Below are 21,262 nucleotides of genomic sequence, written 5' to 3' on the forward strand. Positions count from 1 at the left end.
CCCCAGCTTGGAAGGGCAGAAGCTGGGGTGGGCTGGGGGGAACAGAAATCACTAATGTTGAAGTAGCAGATTTAGAGGTCTGCCTCAACAGGGTTCATGCAGCCACAGCATGTCCCAAGAGCATGCAATAGCTTTGTTGTGCATTTGAGGGGCATGGCAAACAAGGAGGGAATTCAGCACAAATGTAAAGAATGAAAAAAACATCACTTGGTGGTTACATGATGTTATAAATTGCAATAAGGTATGCTGGCAGCTGTCACAGTTCTTCCCCATTAACATTAATAAGACATGCTAGAATAGAATTAAGATGATTTTACTGACTTAAAAAAAAAAAAAAAATCAAGCTCTCTAAAACTACGCTTGACTTTGATGAGGTCACAAACTTGACAGCAAATTGCATTGGGAACTCATTACCATCTCTGTTGCAGTAACAACCAGGGAAGCCCCTAACCGAGCTCCTGCCGCACAATCCAAAACATGCACAAGTCAAATACATCTGTACATATGAAAACAACAGTCTGTGCTTATATGGAATTTACAGCTGAAAGAGACCAAGGCAAGGAGTAGGAGCAGAAAAGTACTAAACATAGGCAATGAGTAGCTTGGAAGCAAGTATCTAAGTAGCTGAGTCTCAGTTCTATCTGATTTCACTCAAATAGTTTCATTTCAAGAAAAGCACTGCATACCGAAAGCAAGCAGACATATCAAGCATTCAGGACCAAAACCGATAGCTCTAGGCATACACCAGTGGTTTCCTAGAATATCTCATCAGAGTCTGAACACCTTAATACCACAGTAGCCTATACAGAAATCACCAAGAAATTGCACCAATTTTTAGCTGAATTGATTTGCAAATTGACTTATTTACATCAGAGCTAGCCTCTGGTGCGTTCTGTTAGGCATGGCAAAATTGGTTTGGAAGCCAAACTAAGCTAAATGAGTACTGGGCACTCTTAACCTGATTGAACCATGGTCATACAAACTTGCTACACTGATTTAGGTAAATCAGCTTTAGCAAACAATTCAGTGAAATCAGTGCCAATTCTGTATTTAGGCCACAAATATGATTCACTCTTTTTTGACTTTTCACATTGCTTATTTCTCAGTAGTACAGCTTGTGTGAAAACAAATGTATCACAATGAAGTAGAGAGCACAAATGCCTATTTCGGTCACACGTATAGCAGAATTATACTTAAAACACTCAAAAGAGGATTTACTCCATCCAAATGTATGCATCTCTCAGCTATTTTTAATCATCTAGGCCTGTATCTCTAACTATTAAGAAGATGGTGAACTTAGATCCCTGATTTTAGGTGCTCTGAATTGCACCTCCTGGCCGCCTAACTAAAAAATTATATACCACCACATTTGAGAACTTTTCAAGCAGAAATTGTGTAGAGGATTCTGTAATAGGGATATAATGAACCTACAGATAGGATTAAAAAAAAGAGGCAGTTCTCCCTGCAGTTTTAAGTTTGTAAGTCTAACCATGTTCAAGAAGAGAAGAATATTGTTCATTATATTTAACAGTGGTGAACTGTGAGTCTATAGATATTTTTATTTTTTTTACATTACCCACTAAAAGGGAAAAAAAAAAAAAGGGTATGGACTCTGCCCACATATTCTGTGTTGCAGGATCAGATATCTAAGCTTATGAGATGTACCACTAGCTCTACAGATGTAAAGACGCACACTTAGGGAATGGAGCCTTGCTGATGAATCTTTCTACAGAGGAGCAATGGATTACTTAAGTTTAGAAAGTCCACAAGTGATAAGAAAAAATAAAGAGGAAAAACAAGTGAATTAGAAAAACAGGAAATAGTCAAAAGAAAATTAGTTTGTTCCAAAAATTAACAAATTTATGAAATAAGGATGATGATGATTCATATACTTGAATTTTAAAAAGTTAAGAAAAATCTAAATTTAGTGCAGAACTAGAACTGTCTCTGACTGTGCATATCTAGGCAGAGTTTTCCTTTCTACACAATTATCAATAAGGCATTCTAAAGTTTCTGATGAAAGGTGCCATAAAATTGTCATTCACACATACCAATTTTCATGTTTGACTGTTCCATTTCTTCCTGTTTGTTCCAAAATAATTCCAATTTTCATAAAGTGGTCTGATTATGAACACAGACAAAGCAGTTTATCAAGACTGTCTGACACTGTAATTTCCATCATTTATAATTCAGGAAAAAGGGTACCACAAATCTCTAAGCTTCATTTTCAATTTTTACTGTTCTTCCTCTCCCTTTCTGAGTCTTCATCTTAATTGAATGGACACATAATAAGTCTCCTAAACCCAGTAATAAAAATGTATCCTAGAGGCCAAGCAATATAGCACTTTATGTTACTTCAAGTCACTTGTTCTTCTTTGTCTCTCATTCTTCATATCAAACTAACATTAGCTAATAGCATTAACAGTGCTATCTTTAAAGACAAAAAACTGATGACACAGTCAAGGACAATGATTCCACTTTTTTATGGTATTAATCCCTAGCAGAAGCAGTTCATCCTGAAATTCCCCTTGAAAATAATGTTACGACTCCGACAGCTAAGAAAAGGATTTCCAGTTCTAGATTACTTACAAGCATGACTTCTTTAAACAGTATCAGAATTAGAGAGGCACTTCAAGTGAATGATGAAGCCAACCATCTCTTCTTCATTGCTGTGAGCATAAAAATACATTATAAATCATAAACACTACATATCACAAAAATATTTTAGAAGTTTACCACAAAATAGATAGTTTACCACAAAAAAAAAAATCTATTAAAAAAGGACTCTACTACAAAGCTTCAGATAGCTTTTAAGACACGAAAAACCAGGAATTTGTATTAGCCCAAGACTGGGACTCCAGAGGCCATCACATTCCTGTATTCCAGACAACAGCTGAGAGAAAATTTAGTCCTTTTCATCCTACAGAGAAAATTAAAAAAAAAAAAAAAAAAAAAAGGGTTGTTGAACATTTTTTTCTCCACATTACCTTTGACCAAAGAAAAGCATAACATAAGATCAAAGGAGCTTAGGAAAAATGTTTATTAAGTTTCTAATTCATTCATAATTTCCTTTATTAAGAGAGGGGGAATCTTTGCACCGGGAAACGTAGAAAAAATTGAAATCATCTTTTAAAAGTTCCAACCCATCATTTATAGTCATCTTCACCTTTTCTCTGCAGAGCAAGACATTAGCCATTCTTGGCACTACATTCTGTGGTTCTCTCCCAAAAGAATAAAAACCACTGCTAGCTGATATCACATAAATGTAACTTTTGCAGAAGAGTACCCCACAATGGACTATGGCTCACCTATTTTTCTCAGCCTCCACTAACTTAAAATGTTTTCTTTGTTTAAAAATGTAGAAGAATCACCTGGTATTTGAGGTTCCTCAAAGCCTTATTAGGATACTTTCTTACTGTTGCAGTACCAGTGTTCTTCCAACAACAGCCGTAAAAAAGGTTTTGAGATGGAGAAAAAGCCTTGATTTGAGCATGTCAGTTCAGAATGTATAAAATTATCCTAAGGGGACTATACTATTCAAGGCTATTTTGTAAAAACTAATGAGCTAGAAATAAAAGAAAAAAATTCTCTATGCTACTTAGTGGTTTTCCTGAATTTCAAATATTAAACATTTATCTTATTAGCCTCTTCTCTTTAACATGACCTATTTTTCACTTTCCTATGAACAACAACAACAAAAGAAGTGTTCTGTTTTCCTGAAAATCACCATATTATAATATTCATAATATTGGTACATACGGGTACATACTTAACTCCAAGTGTTTTGCCTGACACAGTTACACCTCAATGCCATATATGTTACATACTTCCAGGCATTTAACTTCAAAATCTCCTATCTAAAAAGCGACACATACTGCAGAACAAGCATCACATTTGATAGAGAGGTTATGCACGAGCACAGTGTCAAGACTGTGAGCTACTGACTCTAGAAAAATAAAAAGCACGTGCATGTACAGGATCACATTCTGAAGCTTACAGAGGTACACCGAATTTTTGCCATTGGGATACAGCTTCAGAGAGATGGCAAACTGAAAGATTTTATATATTGCTTTTCAAAATTAAAGAACCAAGTGCATAATTATGCCTAAGAAGACTGTGTAGCTCTGTACAAATGGGCATTGAGGCTTCTCCCAGTCCTTCTCCCTTCCCTTCCCCCACCAATACTTTATTCTAATCAGCTGAAGAATTCCCAAGGACTGTGATAAATGCAAATATCTTCACACTACAAAACTGTTAACATGTATTTTTTTTCTTCCCTAGGCAACAGAATAAAACAAATCCAGAAGCAACTATAACCAACACAACCTATATTTCAGGGCAACACCAGTCCCTAATTTCCTGAGCCTCACTTACTTTGTGGTCTTCAAACAAAAAACCCCTCCCCAACAGGTCTTTTCTTTTCTCTCCCCAGCCTTTCTTATTTAATTGCCTTTCAAATGTATCATTTTTCTTCAGCATCTCCTGATTACATTTTTCTTTTAAGATCCTCTCTCCTCAAGGTTTTAATGTATTTTTTTTCAGATTGGCTTCCTATTTATAGGAGCACTCAACTCCTCTAGCACACTCAGCTTACCAATTTGACAATGCTCAGTCTGTCCAGGACTCCCTGCATGTCCTAGGAAATCCTTCCCCAGTTCAGAGATTGCCAGACTAATGTGGGAAGCGCAGTGGCCATTTAAACACAAATACACTTGATTTGAAAGAACAGTACTATGAACTTCAATCTTTACAAAAAGCAAGGTGAGTATTTAGCTTGATAAGTTTGGAAAATATTCTAAGATATTAGAACATCACAGCAGTGAAGGAGGATCTTCTTAACATCTAGTGCCAAATTCAGTTTAAAAAGCACTGCAGCTCATTATCATGGCTAGCAGCTCATAGCTTTTTCAGGGCCAAACTAGTCACCCATGCCAAGAATTTGCCGTTACCACTAGGAATACATGGAACTATTTTTTCATGTTAAGACTCTTGTAATGGAAGGTTTGTTTTTTAAAGTTTATGGTGAAACAAGATCTGTCCTACACTCCTGGTTCAGAACCAGCTTTGGCAAATTCAGAACCATGTACAACATCCACATCGTGCATACGCAGAAGAGAAAGCACATGCAGCAGACTTATAAAGCTGTAATTCTATAAATTTTCTGTCGCTAAATACTTTACAGTTGGTTTATTACTCGGAAATGTGCATTCAATTCTAATTAAAAGATTTTACATTGTTTCACAATCAGACATTACTCTGTGTAAGGAATCATGCTGAAATCCAGCCCTGCTTACTGCAGCTATTAACAACACACCAGAGAAGGTTTTGAGGTTCAAACCTCAAAGCCTCAGAAGAAATCCCAAAAATGCAGCTTTCTCCTGTCAAAGCTATAGGCAATTATCATTTCAGGTAGAAAAAGAAACTGAGCTCACTTGGTTATCCTACATCTTGTTCCAAAGCAATTAACTGAATGAAGAGATTGTTTGCCTGTCCACAATCAGAGCAGACTTAACACTTGTCAACTGCCATCTTTTGGAATTAATTCAGACAACATTGTCACGTGCTTCAAGCCCATCCCCAAATCTTGGCCAGATATAGCTAGATGGTTTTTTTTTCCAGCACAGAAACACAGCAGTTAAACAATTAATGAATTTCCTGTAATAATTCAGTATGGCGTCCCTGATAGGTAAAAGTAATGTAGCAGCCTGTGCTGAACTGGGAAGGGGTGTTTGTGGAGGGAAAAATCAAACATCGTTGGAGCCCCCAGGCATCTGGAAAGGCAGATCTTCAAATACTTCAACAATTTTGATGGCAATGCTCTTGCTCTCCGTGGCTTCCACTACGTGCAGAACAATTCAGATTTCTGATCAAGTTAGCAAAATGTTCGTCTTTGATTCACAATAAATTATTAAACAACATCTTACTCATGAAAATGTATTCACCTATATAGGAAGAATTCACTCATCTCTATAGAGAGGACTCACAGCTAGAGTTCTTGTGTGAGTCAGTCTTGTATATGAGAGCAAGACAGAAAGATGGGTGTTACTTCAGAACTAAAGAACAGGTATTACCTACTGCTTTGGAAAAATCTCTTACCAAAATTTACAGTAACTCGGTTACAACACTGCCCTGTGCTTAGCCAATACTGATCACCAAGATAGTTGAGCACAACTAATTAACATATTAAAAAGCAGCGAAGTATAGCAACTAGCTTTCACTAAGCAATGCAAATTCTCCTGAAATACAAAATTAGGTACTACCATAATATTGCCCACACTGGGCACTCCTTTGGGATCTTGCCTTTGTTTTTTAAATAGGAGAAGTCTCATAACATGCATTCCCTAGAAGTGGGGCCTGCAAGCTCCACCATTCCCCCCCATATCTAGTGATGGTGATCCTTAGCCACCACACTTCAAAAGCAGGTACAGAACACAACCAAGAATCAACATGAGATCATCGAAAATATTGAACAATCTTTCTAATATACTGCAGATCAAATTGGTAGCAGAGCCAGCTGTAAAGATTGACCAATATTTCTCATTTTAAGACTCTCTACTCTGCTGTGCCAGAATTTAACTGCACAGGCCGAATGCCAAATCTTTGCAAGTGTTCAGCAATCTGTGAGAAAAATTGAGAATTAAATTGTTTTCAGGTGTATTCAATTCTGGAAACCTTTTATTTCAGACATGCTGAAATTACATTTTAGAGGAAAAACTTTGACAAACTGTATCTGTGCCAAACCCCACTTTAGTATGATTTCCTTGTGTTCATGTGCTACAAACCAATTTTTATTAACATGACTGAAGAATCTTTTCCCATGCAGACTCTGCCTCAGTCAGTTCACAACATGGACAATGTTTTCTCATTGAATTCAAAGTTTTCTTTTTTCCATATTGTTCAGGTGTGGGATATATGCCTTCTCATCTGAATACACTCTTCCAACTCTGCTCTGCAAACAAAATTATTAATATGAGTATTTCCTCTCATACTTATCACTGCATATATCCAAACGATTACACAGTCCCAGTTTATTCCCAGCATAGATCCATGCCATAAAGTGAATGAGGCAAAGGTCTTGAAGAAAAAGGAAAAAAAAAAAAAGAAAGAAACAAGAAAAAAAATAAAGGAGGGGAAAAAAAAAAAAAAGGACCACGAGATGATTATGTATGCTTAAATCTTTGGGCAGAGAAAACAGCAAACTATCCCCCAACTTTCTTTAAAAAGTACCTAAGCTCTCCTTTGGACTATATTTGACTGTCACCAACTAAAATACAATTCCCCTTTATTTTACTGCATTATTTGAGTGCCACATAATTTTTTAAGTTTTTTATTTTCTAAGGTAGGAGAACATTTGTACCTTCCCAGTTTGCAGACAGGGTGAACCACAGTAGTGTAGTGAACCACAGAAGATGTTACAGCCTAGCAAAGACATAAACCTGGATCTCTAGAATTCCCTGCTAGTGCTTTAGTCATTGAGCCCTCTTCACTCTCAATGTCTCTCCTAGCCTGACCAAATAAGTTCATCATAACACAATCCCTACACCATTCACAGTTTTCACTGTACTGTGACCTTTTGTGTCTTCCACTTAAATGTTGGTTTCGTGGTTTTGTGCTTCTCTTTATTCAGTATTCCTCACAAGAAGCAGAGATATATGAACTCGACTTGAAGTGATCCTCTCTTCCTTCTAAAAAAATAACTAAATGAAAAAATACAGATAAATGAATAATAAAACAGGTTGCAACACTTCAAAGATGAAAAATCATGGTGTTATCAACATGACCTGATGAAAATTATTACCAAATCTGATTGTATTTAATATATCCCCTTACCAACAGCTGAAGAAGGGAAAGCTGCATCCCTGGGAGACACGATTTTCTTAAAATGTTTTATAAAATAATATAAATAATATATAGGTTTTTACAGTATAAAAATCAGTAGGGTTCTAGTGCAATTCTAGATAATTTAACAGAAGAACTTGTCCTTTTTATAGGTTTTTGAGCCGTTCTGTGTAACACTATAAAAGCAACATAATTACTTATGTAAGATGTTTGAAATAAAGCCGTAGAAAGAATAATCTCCTTGTTTACATTTTATAGGTGCTTTCCATAATAAAAACGTACACCACAAAATATTGGTTTGCTTTGGAATAATTAAGTACTTTTTAAATGACATAATGCCTGTCATAATACAGCAGGGACTGCACAAAACACTGTAAAAAATTTTTCATCTCGATTTAGTATTCATTGCACAAAAGGCAGAGCTCTCAAGCGTAGAAGGATTTCCTTACATCAGTTGACCCTCCTCCCAGTCACAACAGTCCTCCAGCCTCTGCGTGGCTTGCTCTTTTAACCTGCTCTTGAGCTCCAGTTACTTCGGCAGAGTTATGCTTCCTGATGTAACAAGTGTAAACGTAACTGCATTCTTGAGAAAAGATGTCTTATGTTGTCAGGACTTCCAAGTGAAAAGCAACTTCACCTTGTTTTGCTGTTGTGGTTTGGTTTTTTGTTTTTTTTTAAAAAAAGACATACCGATCTCCTGCCTAAGAGCTCTGAACCAGCCGGCCATTTACAACAAAGTTAGACGAAAGGATAGAGATTTTGAAAACAATGAAATCTCTATAGGATTGTGAAAATTAAGGGACCCATCTAGGCAGATTCAAAAATCCTTCAGTGAGAAAAAGTTGCAAAGTGAGTTCAGAACATTCTGACTGCACCAAATGTGCACTCAAAGGAGACTTTATAATAGGCCAAGTGCAGGAAAAGTTTAATGGGCCCTGAGAGTCACCCGTAAGATATACATGCACAGAAAGCAAAATTTCTTTAGTTACAGAACTGCTTCAGGTTTTTCCCATTTTTAGTGAGATAAAATTTATGAAGAATAGAACACTATTTCTATCATCAAGCATGATTAACAAAATATTGCAAGCCAATATAGTAATATATGTATATCCAGTAAGATAGATCTATCATATTCAGACAGTCCAGAAAACTCTACTTGAACTTATAGCTGGGAGCTGAATTAAATAAGTAAAAGCAAGAACACTGAATTAAGTCATGAGGTCTGGGATGCAGCCTTCTTCATTAAAATATTCAAGGACAAATAGGAAAAAAAAAAAAAAAAGAAAATTACAGGTTAGGAACACCAACATATGCATTTGTTTAGAAATGTATATCTGTGTGTGTGCATATACATACATACAAAAAATATTTGCATCCATATTTATATATATGGATAAAAACTCCACCTGAAGTTTGAAAGCACTAGGACCACAAATGTTCTCCTCCCCTGTCTCAGACTCACATTTCACCCCTGTTTCTGCAGTGCACACAGTTGTCACACTGCACTTGTCTGAACAGTAGAATTGCAATGAAAAATTTATGTCACACATTTTCCTTTAGCCTCCACTATTGCCAAGGCTTTCCCACCCAGAGACAAGGCTTGGGTTTCTGGAAGCAGCATTTTACTCACAGTATGATTAGGAAACTGTAACAATTACCTTGTTATTTTAAAATTGCATTGCCAGTAAACAAACAAAATAAGATTTGCGAAGTCTGTTCATTATAATTACTGATACACACCTCCTGATCTGTATTTTCAAGGAGTACACAAACAGTAGCAGCACCAGACAGGAGTTTAATAATTTTCCCTATGCTAATTTAGAAAGTTAGCTATTGATATTTGAACAGAAGCAGACATTATTTCAAAAAGGATTGCCCTCATCTCATGAATCTGCCAGGATGGCAGTGCAAGGTAGGTTGCTCTAATGAAATACAAACCCAGCGTGAACTACATCTGCACTTCTGTAGAGACTGATGGGTACATTTCTGCTACTGAATTTAAATAGCTTTAAATTGTTGAGAATACAAAATCATTGAAGTTTTGCTGGGTTTTCATTTCAATAAGTGACATATGCCATCTCACTTTCAAAGAAAAGCTGCTAACACAGCTACTAAAGGTAGCATTAACAGTAGAAAGGTATTTATAACTATCATTGTACTTCAAACTGTAGTAGAATGCTTAATTTTATTACAAAAGCATTGGAAAAGGTATTGATTCAGGAGTAGTAGAATAGCCAGTCATTGGCTCAGTGACAGTGCAAGATACTGAATGCAACACGGTGGGGCTGAAGAGTGAGGAAACAGATAACCAAGAACCAACCCTGAGAGCCTCCGCAGATAGTTTTGCAGCTGTCACAGCACCTGGATTGAGGTGAAGACCGGCTGCAAGACTGTACCTACCTACAGTAGCTGGTTCCAAAATGTAATAAACCTAGTCATTAGAGAAGTCATTTTCAAAAGATCAAAGCTCCCTTCTCACTTTAAGATTAAGGAAGTGGCAACTGCAACAAGAAGTATAAGTAGATAAACCTGAAGTTTAAGGACAACCATCTTCCATCCTTACAGCAATGAACATGACTCAAAGAAAGCAGACACACATGACAAAATGCCTTAGCCAGTTTTAAGGTTTGGCTGGCTATATTACAACAAACCAAAATAATGAAAATACATTCTCTGCTTCAGTCCATAATGGCTTTTTTTTCACCAAGATGTAATTTTCCCTTTTATCAAATATCTTCTCCTTTTTAATTCCCCCAGCTCATTTGTTCTGCTATCGAGGCAACAACTTAAAACATGCAATGACTAACCAAGGAGACCCTGTAGCTGCAATGCATCAAACCAATTTTGTTGACCGTTCACAGGTCACTGAAACATCAGCTTCCCATGCCTGTTTTGGAGACAAAGGACAAACATGACCATTTCTTTCCCCAAGTTGCACAGGTATATCACCTAGGCAAGCAAGCAGCAAAATAACTCCGGCCTGCTGTCAAAAGTCTCAATCCTCAAATTCAAAACTATATTCAAATAGCCTCGAATATAGCCAGTAATAAAATTTACTGGCCAAAGGATGAAGATGTGTAAGGTGTATAAATCAATTTGCTTAACATCAACTATTACCAGATAATAAACAGATAGTGAGTTATACAGCAGAGCTGATGTTCAATACCTGTGCCGAAATCTTACCCTGCTTGATTTCTACCCCAAAAAAAAGCTGTTGGCATCATTTATTATATGCCATTTACTATACACACTTTATTTTTTTAAACCATGAAAATATGAAACATCATCATTATTAAGTAAAAGGACTTCATTTTCCATTGTAAGGGAAAAGAAGGTTGGAAGACCAAAACTTATTTATTTAGAATAGAATAGACTATTTCAGTTAGATGGGACCTACAACGACCATCTAGTCCAACTGCCTGACCAATGCAGGGCTGACCAAGTTAAAGCACGTTATTAAGGGCATTGTCCAAATGCCTCTTAAACACTGACAGGCTTGGGGCACCGACCACCTCTCTAGCAAACCTGTTCCAGTGTTTGACCACCCTCTCGATAAAGAAATGCTTCCTAATGTCCAGCCTAAACCTCCCCTGGTGCAGCTTTGAACCACTCCCACGAGTCCTATCCCTGGATACCAGGGAGAAGAGATCAGCACCTCCCTCTCCACTTCCCCTCCTCAGGAAGCTGGAGAGAGCCAAAACTCAGTTCCCACTGAGTTTTTTATAATTTGTTTAAATAATTTCCCAGACTAATGCAAGAATGTTCAAGATGAAATCCAGATGTGCTTACACATCAATTATATCCTAAAATTCAAATGCAAATCTGAAGGTAGGTATCAGACCTAGAATTCAAAATGCAAGAAAACTCCTTTCCCAAATGTGATCAGAAACCAGGAAGACAAATAAGGTTCTTCTCCAAACCGTATCTGGATTAAACTTAGAATACTACAAAATTTCTGTCAGAAAAAAACCTGCATAACACTGGGGATGATATAAAAAAAAAAAAAGATCTAAGCTAACCTTTTCAGCTCCTAATAATCATTATCCTGTGAAAATTAAGATACTCCTGAAACCAATTATTAAAAATAATTGCCATTCATATGGATAAAGGATTGCCAAGTGCCAATGAAGAAGATACAATAGACAGCTCGCTTGAAAAGTACAAAGAATTTTTGAATACCTATATAAAAATAAGGACTAATGAGGACATCTCCTTTGGTATTGTCTAAGAACTAAAGAAAGTTTATACCCACACGTTTGTATACTTTAAAAATATCTTTTACGTCGTCCCGTAATAATTTTTACCACTACTTTAAAAAAAAATTAAAATCTGTGATTGCACAGGCTTTACATAAAATACAAATTACTACATACTTGATTACCCTCAATCTTACAGTAGACAGCATATAAAAGCCTAATATATTTTGTGAACGTTTATGAGCTGAGAAATTAAACAGGCCAACAGAAATATGATTAGAAGACATTATTCTTTCCTCTGCTTAAGAGCACCTGCCAGCAGGACGCCATTGGGGATGGTTAAGCACTCTCACTCAGCGCTGCGGCAGGCACCAACGCAGTCCCCTTGCAAAATAGTCAGGAGCTCAGCGTGTACTCCTTAATATTGCAACAACGTGTATGCAGCATTTCACAGCACTGTTCTGTAGCCCTCTTTTTCACTCTACTGAACTTCACCTTCTCCAATGCAATTCACTGAAAGAGAATTTTCTCAGCCATTAATCGAGTTTCAGCGTTTGATTTCTGTTGCCTTAAAATCCCACGTATTATCAGACCCGAAGTATTGGAGTAGCCTTGTGCTTTTATCAAAGCAAGCATTTCAGTGTGGTGGAAGTCATTCCTAAATAAGAATTATTTCTCTTAGGATAAGGATTAAACAGTTTAAAAGAAGATTAATGCTATACAGCTAGTACTCTACACATTACCAAAACCAAACCCACAAACTTCAAGAGATACTTCACCTTTTTCAAAGACTAGGCACACTAAAAAAAAAAAATAATATAATTTTGTATGCTAAACACTAATGAAAATGTAAACACTTAAGAAACTAGACTTATATCAGGAATAAGACTAGATGATATTGTATGGTATATTTCATGCATATTAATGAACCTTACCCCAGTGCTGAACCACAATATTCAGCACTGGGGTAAGAGTCTGTTCTCTGTTTACAGCATTTTTCAGGAGCATATCAAAGACCTGATATCTAAGGTTCTTCACCTAGAAACACTAGAAAACTACAAAAGGCTGTCTGTAATAAGAAAGGACTGAATTATTATACCGTTGTAATAATTAACCTGCTGGTATAAAGACCAAAAACACAGCAACATCTCAGAATTTTCAAATTAAAGGCAGAGGGGGGGGGGAAACAACACATGGTTATAATATATAATTAGATAATTTGGTTTTTAAGCTTAAAGTCACCACTTCAGTCAAAAGTTCTGTAAAGCCAATAACAAATCACAAGAAATTGTATTTCATGTGACTAGATGGCATTCTATTTTTAACACTACTGATTAACAGATGGAAGTGGAGTTTTTCCTTCAAAAGTGCTCTAGTCATCATAAAGTACTAACAATGAAGTTAATTAAACACATTTGTGGAACTAAAAAAACCAAACAACCGTGTGATTTCATGTTTGTTCTCTACAGCTATTTCTACAGCTCTCTCTGACAAAATTGCCATTTAGTTATATCAACATATACATGTGTATATCACAATAGGGAAGGGAATATACCAGGTAATCGCTACAACTTGAATCCCTTTTATCACGTTGATATTCCAAATATTACCATATCTATATTTTTATTTACCTAGCTACTTTACTCATGGTAAAAAGAAAACTGCAGAAATCCCCACAAGTTTCGACACTGAATCAATAAGCTTACGTAAATCACGCTGCCAGAAGTAAGGTCTAAAGAAGAGTTTAGTAAAGAGAATTAAAAGGGAACATGCTAAATATAGAGAGCATAAACGCTTTATTTCCAGTTGTGGCTGAAGGAAACCATGTTTCCCCAAGATGTGCCAAGAGTCTGAAGCGCAGGACGAGCAGGAGGACTCTGCAGAAATGAAGAGCGCTGAAACAACACTTGATAATGAGAAGAACTTGTCTCTTCCATCTTAAAACTACTAGACAGCAGCACTTCATAAGAGATTATTAAAATATTAAAAATTTATATAGTGATGCCCTTTCCCTTCTCTGATCCTTCTACCCCAATTGCAAGGTAACTTCATAGGAAGAGAAGAACAGGCACTTTCTGCCAATGATCATTGAGGGAGAAAAGGACGAGCAAGTTTTACACAAACTTCCCTTAAAATACCGTAAGGGATTAGTTTCCTTCACTTTCCTACAGTGAAGGAAACTAATCAAGGATTTGGGATTAGTCTGAGTTCCGGACTTCTTTGAATATGACTCAACACAAATTCACCAAAGCAAGCAAAAATGCTGACTTCTTCACAGGTTATTGATTGATACATTTACCTTGGACGAAGTACCAGACACTTTAAGAAAATAGGGACCTCAAAGATACCAGTGTTCTTACATCACTTTCTTCGTATCTTGACTGTATCATGTGACAATGGCATGATAACGCGATACCTCATCTGACGGTAGCGTTGAAACCTATACAATATTCACCAGAAGTTGTGAGCTACTCCTCCCACCACCATCTTAATCAGTTTGAAGGTAAGTTCTCATCCCCAAAGTAAACCATTTAAGAATTTTACCACGGTAAACAAAACGTGACAGATAGCACATTACGTATTAACTACATAAAGGAAGGGAACGTGCTCTGCCAGATTTCTCAACCGAAAATACTTCTCCCACCATTATTATCTTGGGCTGTGCATGTTAAGCTAATTTCCACTTCCACTTACACCAAAGCAAATTCAGCATAAGTCCATTAACCGAATTATTTGAGAGTCATCAGCAGACAAATCTGGCTGTACGCACATGCACGCACGTAACAGCTATTGCTGAAATGATAGGACGGATCATCTCTGTGGCATTCATCTCAGAGCCATGACAAAATGCTTTTCCCCAATGAATAAGTGACAGCGAGAAGGCTGTGTTCAATGGGAAGAGGAAGCCAAGAGCTGGCTTGTTTCCATGGAAACAGGAGCAGCATCAGGCAGAACAGCTGTAGAGGAAAAGGCAGAAGTTCGGGAGGCAGAAATCTTGCTGATTTTACCTCACCGATATGTCAGTGCCATCAGAGCACTACATTTAAGGTAGATCAAGCTAGTTTATCGTGAATACGTCATGTATTAAGCTACAATTTCCAATTAAGACTTTTAACAGCCAGCATGCTAGAAGTACATTAATAAAAATTACTTATAATGGGTTTTAGTCAGCCCATGTACACATGAAGCTACGGAGTGTATGAATATCTGTAACAGTGATGCATTATGATTTTTGTCATTAGGAACAAATCTCGCTGTTTCTTTAAAAACAACAGCTCCCATAGGCTAAATGTTTCAAGCAGAATGACTGGTTTTCGCCAATTTAATCTAATGGACTCTTTTCCCACTTAAAAATAAATTCAGCACTTTGATTATAAAAGTATACAAAGAAAATAGTAAAGGTTGATAAAGACACTGAAAAGAGGGTATTCCTTTTGCCATGCTGGTAATCATTTTCAGATAGACGATGTCTGCATAACTCAAAAATTATTAAAGGTAAAATCTAAAGTATACTTGCTTTCCTTGTTGGATAAAAGATAGAGAGTAAAGATTTGCACTTATAAATTAAACGGCCTCTTTATTTGTTAAGAAAGCAAATAAACTCTGCTATTCACTATTAATCTACAAATGTGTATTCTGAGATTAACATATCTTCACCACTCCATTCACGATGTCTCAATCGCACCATCCCAGCAGCATTGCTTCCACCAAAAATAAAAACCCTCTTGCATCACGAACAGCCAAAGCCCTAAATTTAACCCACCCCATTCATTCACCCTAGTACATGACAGGTGACATATCTAGGTACCTGGAGAAAACGTAAGCAAGCCACCAAATAAAGACATCACTTATCTTTGATAAGAACACTCTCCAATAGGATTTCCATGGCTTTAACCTTTCGAGGGGATCTATAGAATCATATTTTCTCCCTCTACCATCTCAGTTATTTCAGCTGATTCTTCCTACAACCATCCCCACCAAATGCTCAAAGCTGGTCTAGATGTTATGGGACACTGAAAGGAGCCTCTGACTGTAACTTCACGTAAAGCAGTAGATAGGAACTTCGTATTTCCATCCAACAATACCGCTCACTGCTCAAGCCCAGCTCCTCATGTCACGATGAAGCAGCACAAGATCAGTATTTTTAAGAACACCTGCAAGGTGTAAGTATCTTGATGACTAGACTGGAAGGCTTTTGTGGTTTTATTTGCATTTCAGTGAATACTTACTTACAACAAACTTTACAAATACTTGCTAATTAGTTTTTATCCTTCTCTTGTAAACCAAGTAATTATGATCTTTCCTATAGATAAAGACTGTACAGCAAAGGAGTTGTGTAACTTGCCTTCAGCTCCTGAAAACAGCAAGGGCGTTGCAGGCAGCGCCTGCTCAAGTGCCCTGGGCCACGCTGGCTCCCGCCCTGCTGAGCTACCCAACTTCACAGGCACTGTCCCTTTCTCTGTGAACAGATTTACAGTCTTCTCAGAAAGTGAAGGATCTATAGCTATGAACTTTGTGAACCCCAGGTCCATTTCTGAGTTCCTGCACTAAGTACATGAGCAATCCATAATCCTTCGGAAAAATCAATGAAAAATACTAATTACTTCTTTAAACAGCATCATGTTTCAACTATTATTCAAAAGTAAAAGGCCTTAAAAGCTTAATTAATTTGACATATGATATCTGAGACTAGCACTGACATTCTAGCTCCTGCTGGGCATCTGCAGACACTCTTTTAAACTCAGTGCTTAATTATTATGCCTCTTGTACTTTCTTACAAACTATTTAGATGTATCTTTGCACTTTACTAAAGCATAATGAGTACTTTGCACTTATGAGCCATCAAAGGATACCAAAATAATTTACAGGTATTAACTAGTCAAACTCACAACGCACATGTATGATTCAGATAAGAATCAGGTGTCTGTTTCAGAGATGCTTAAACCAACGCATAGAAAGATTTAGTTGCCCAATGCTTCTCCTCCTATGACAGTACCTTATGCCAGTAGCTTTCCATATCTACATAATGCATTCTGTCAAATAGCAGTTTGTGAATGATTGCTCTATTAAGTCTGGAGTGAAAGGAGTACTGTTATACTCTTTAATTTCATTTCACAGTCTATGAAATCCAAAATGGTAAAATGAAAACAGAAATAATATTCAGATGTAACTCCTGAACTTTAGAAACACAGAAAAGTGTTGAAGGTTTCAAAACAATTGTATGTACATGGACTACATTTTATATTTACAAAAAAACACGTTTGGTAGATGTCGCTATCTGAATATCAACCTACGTACACAAAAAGTTGAAATTTTTTTTAGAATCTCAAATAAAGTAAATCTTCTTGTCAACAAACTAGTTTCACTATTTATATAACATCACTGGATGGTCTTGCTAGAATAATCTTGTGCGTGCACTATCCCCCGACAGGTTACCATGGCAACTTATATTTGAATTTCTATAAATTTCTATTTTTAGAGATCACAGTTTAGGATAAAGAAAATCACAAATATTAAGTACCATTTCATTAATAGAAAATATCTCATTTTTATCATCATCATGCTTCCTAGAACAGACATTGCTGAAGTTAAATCAGGCAGTAATGTTAAAAAAAATAATTACCACAGTTATTAAGAAAGTTTACCGCTAAGCAGCCTCACCATAATCTAAGTGGTGTATGAGTCAGTAGCTAACACTACGAGGAAAAGATTGATGTTCACAGAGTTTTGTCTTGATTTCAGTAAGGCCAGCATTTCACTCAAATGTTTTTAGAGTTAGTCATCATTTCAGCTGACACAAAACAAAACTGTATTTGCCAGAATACTCAGAAAATAATGTCTTTGTTTCAGGTGTGGGAAAATGTTGAATTGACAGTAACGTCTCAGTTCCAAACTAAGGTTACCATCACCTTAAATTACTGTGTTCAAGAGTGCTTACTAAGTGCATGCTAGCCCTTAAATACAAATTTACTTAATGCTTTAAAACTTGACAGCAATTCTCAAAGTTGTCTCCCTACCTGAAATATCAATGTACAGAGTAGCAGCCTTGAAGAAAATTAAAACACTGATTTAGACACCGTTGTTATGGCTCTGATGCTGCCTTACTCCGGCTGCCTGGCGTTGAAATCAGAATGTGATGTTTAAAACCAGGTTTTAAGTTATTAAAAAGGTAAATAAATGATCTTCAAAGTGATGAATATTGCCACATCACAATTTTCTATTATAGTGCTAATGACGGCATTCATTTTGCAAACCCAAAATACCTTTACCCAAGCCGCCGACGGTTCAGGATGGTCTAGCACAGATGGAAAATTTGGAAAGCAAGTGCCTACAGGCTCTGTCAAAGAGTGGACCAAAGTGGACTGAAAAACCAATCAACAGTCCAGGGCACAACTGCAATCAGCATGCCTACCTTCCTATTTTTCCTGGTATCTTCCATTTAACGTGTACTTCGTCCTCCTCAGTCCTCCAGCAAAGTTGAGTGGAAAGATTCCCTACCGTAAAAGCTGCAGATTCAACGCTGTCAGCAACTTTCCACGAAACAGCAGGTGAAAGACAACTTGCAGCGCAATCACCGCTCACGCGCACTACTGTTTAATCAGGTAACTGACAGCCAAATTTCCTTTAGGATTCAGACAGCTAAGATGTGAGCAACGTGGGTATGTCATTGATGAGCAAAGATAGACACTTCTGGTAGTTTTTCTTCAGAACTGATCCTTTATTAAAAACGTATTTCAAGTATCAGCTGGAGCCAGCTGTCAAGGGAAAACGTATTGGTGGGCAACCTTCAAAAACGTAAACAATGCTGGCACTTAGCAAGTGACAGTAGTAACTGCAGAGACTTTTACTTTCTGTTTAACTTACCTCACTAAGCTCATAGGAGTTGCTAACTTTCACAGAAACTGCATGAGGCCATAGGGTACAATTCAGGAAGTCACTTAACCACACGCTTATGGTCACATCTATGAGATTGCCAGTGAAATCAGTGGAACTGATCAGGAGAAGACACCCACCGTAACTACGCTTTCTGCAGGATGAGGCTTAGCTCAGAATACTTCATGAGAATCCTGGTAAATATGCTGCAAAAGACTTATTACCATTTTATAATCAAGCATTTCCGATTACAAGTTCTTTTTCCTGTATTGCAGGGAGGATTTGCTAGTGATTGCTTTTCTCATCGTTAAATTCGAGGCACTGCCGTATATTTCTCTCAAAAGAATTACAACCATTTGTTTGCTCCAAAGCCCTGGGTTAGAAAGCGAACCCGCATCGCCACTGACAACAGCAACTAAGAGACGGAACTGAAATCCGAATCGTCAAAGTAGAAAGTAGTCGGCATCAAAATCTAAAATCCCTATCTAAATAACGGAAATTTAGTACGATCGTTTACTGCCTTGTCCCCATGCCCTCAGTCGCAGAGCCTGTGAGGGTCACCCTGAGAAATCGATGGAGGGAGAGCCAGGGTGACCCCCTGTCACGCTTACTTTGTTGAACTAGGATCACCTCCCAGCGCAGACAGAGCGCAGCTGGGAAAGGGCTGAGGTCTCTCTCCCGCATCGCTGTCGCCACCTCACCCCGAACCCGAGACCTCCGACAGCCGGGGGAGGGATGACGGCCTCCCGGTGAAGGCACCTCCGTGCGGGTGCTCAGAAAGGACGAGGGCACCTTGGGGCTGCTCCTGCCCACCCCCACACAAACGGGTCCCCCAGCAAGCGCACCTCCGCACCCCCGCTCAGGCCAGGGGGGGCGAGCGTGGCTCCCTCGCAGGCTCCTTGGGGCCCCATACGCTCCCACGGGGGGACGCCGGCACGGTGGGACCCCCTCCCTGCCTGACAGTGCCTGCAGACGCAGAGGGGACGAGCGCCACCGCCCCACCGCCTCTGCATGCCCGCCCCAAGCGGGGCGAGCTTCCCCTCGACGCCCCGCGGGCCTGCCTCCCACTCCCACGCGGGGGGCCATGGCGTGCGCGCCCCTGGCAGCCCCGCGGCCTCCCCGGGCGCCCCGGGCGGGAGCGCCGTCCGGCGGCGCTTACCCTGGCGGCCCGCGAGGAGTAGGGGTCCTCGAAGAGCGCCCAGACGCGGGGCTGCAGCCGCCGCCAGCGCCCGCCCTTGCCCTCGGCGGCCGCCCCCACGTCCTCGATGCCCAGCCTCTTGGCGGCCAGGTCGTCGTCGTCGCCGTCGGGGGGCGGCTCGCCCGTCAGCAGGTCGGGCGCCTCGAAGATGTCGAGGGCCTCCTCGGCGTCGCGGTGCTGGCGGTAGGTCATCCAGCAGCAGGGCTCCACGTCGGTCTCGTCGATGCCCCAGAAGGCCAGCTCCTCCTCGAAGAGCGGCCCGCAGACGTCGGCGGGGCAGTGCAGCTTGCCGGTGCGGTAGTAGTTGAGCACATAGGCGAAGACCCCCGGGTGCCGGTCGAAGAAGAACTCGCTGGCGCCGCCGCTGCCCCGGGGGCTGCAGCCGCTGCCGGGCTCCGGGCAGCCGCCCGCCGGCGGCGGCGGGTTGGGGGGCGGCGGCGGCGGCTCCTCGCCGCCCGGGGACTCGCTCTGGGACTCGCAGGCGAGCAGGGCCAGGCGCGTCCCCGGCAGGGTCTTCAGGGTGCTGCGGTAGGTCTCGTGCCGCGTGCCCCCCACGTTGAGGATCACCCTCTCGTTGTCCTCGAGCTTCCCCATCGCTCCGGGTCGGACATGACTGGGGAGGGCGCGGGAGGCGGCAGCGGGGATGGGGGGGGCGCACCGGTCGCTGGGCAGGGGGGCAGCCGGCCGCGGGCAGGTCCGCGGGGATCGGGCTTCTGCCTTAAACGCAAACAGAGAGAAGAAATCGAGGAGAAGCCCCCCAGGCATCACCGGGGCGGGCCTATTCCCCGCCTGCCCCAGCCCCTCCACCCCCGTGATCTCGCCGCCCCGCACCGACGGGAGAGCCCTGCCGGCCCGGCCCGCCCCGCCGCCAGCCCCCGGCCCCGCACCGCCCGCCCACCGCCGGGCATCTCGGCCGCGCTCCTCCCGCGGAGGGCTCTCCCGCCTGCCCCCCCCGCCCCCGGCGAAGCTCGGGGCTCTCTCCCCGCTACCCCCGAAAGCAGGCTACCGAAATGGCACTGCTGCTTCTCCCGCGTACGGATCCGCCACCGTCCCCACCCCCCTCCCCCTCGCGGGGCTGCGTGAACCGAGCTGATGGAATAGAAAGTGTGCGGTTAATTATTTCGCGGGCATCTATCTTTTGTTATCCTAACAGCTT

General features: G+C 40.1%; 1 protein-coding gene across 7 annotated transcripts in view; it reads right to left on the reverse strand.

Annotated features, from left to right (window-relative positions):
- Positions 1 to 20,700, reverse strand: part of KCNC2 (potassium voltage-gated channel subfamily C member 2) — a 107,378-nt gene extending 86,678 nt beyond the window's left edge. For all 7 annotated transcript variants that reach the window (XM_072880143.1, XM_072880566.1, XM_072880397.1 and 4 more), the window contains exon 1: positions 20,068 to 20,700. In XM_072880143.1, coding sequence (XP_072736244.1) covers positions 20,068 to 20,700 — 633 coding nt within the window. The remainder of the gene's footprint in view (positions 1 to 20,067) is intronic.
- Positions 20,701 to 21,262: the final 562 nt, after the last annotated feature.

This window comes from Ciconia boyciana, chromosome 1, assembly GCF_034638445.1.
Source record: "Ciconia boyciana chromosome 1, ASM3463844v1, whole genome shotgun sequence".
NCBI lineage: Eukaryota > Metazoa > Chordata > Aves > Ciconiiformes > Ciconiidae > Ciconia > Ciconia boyciana.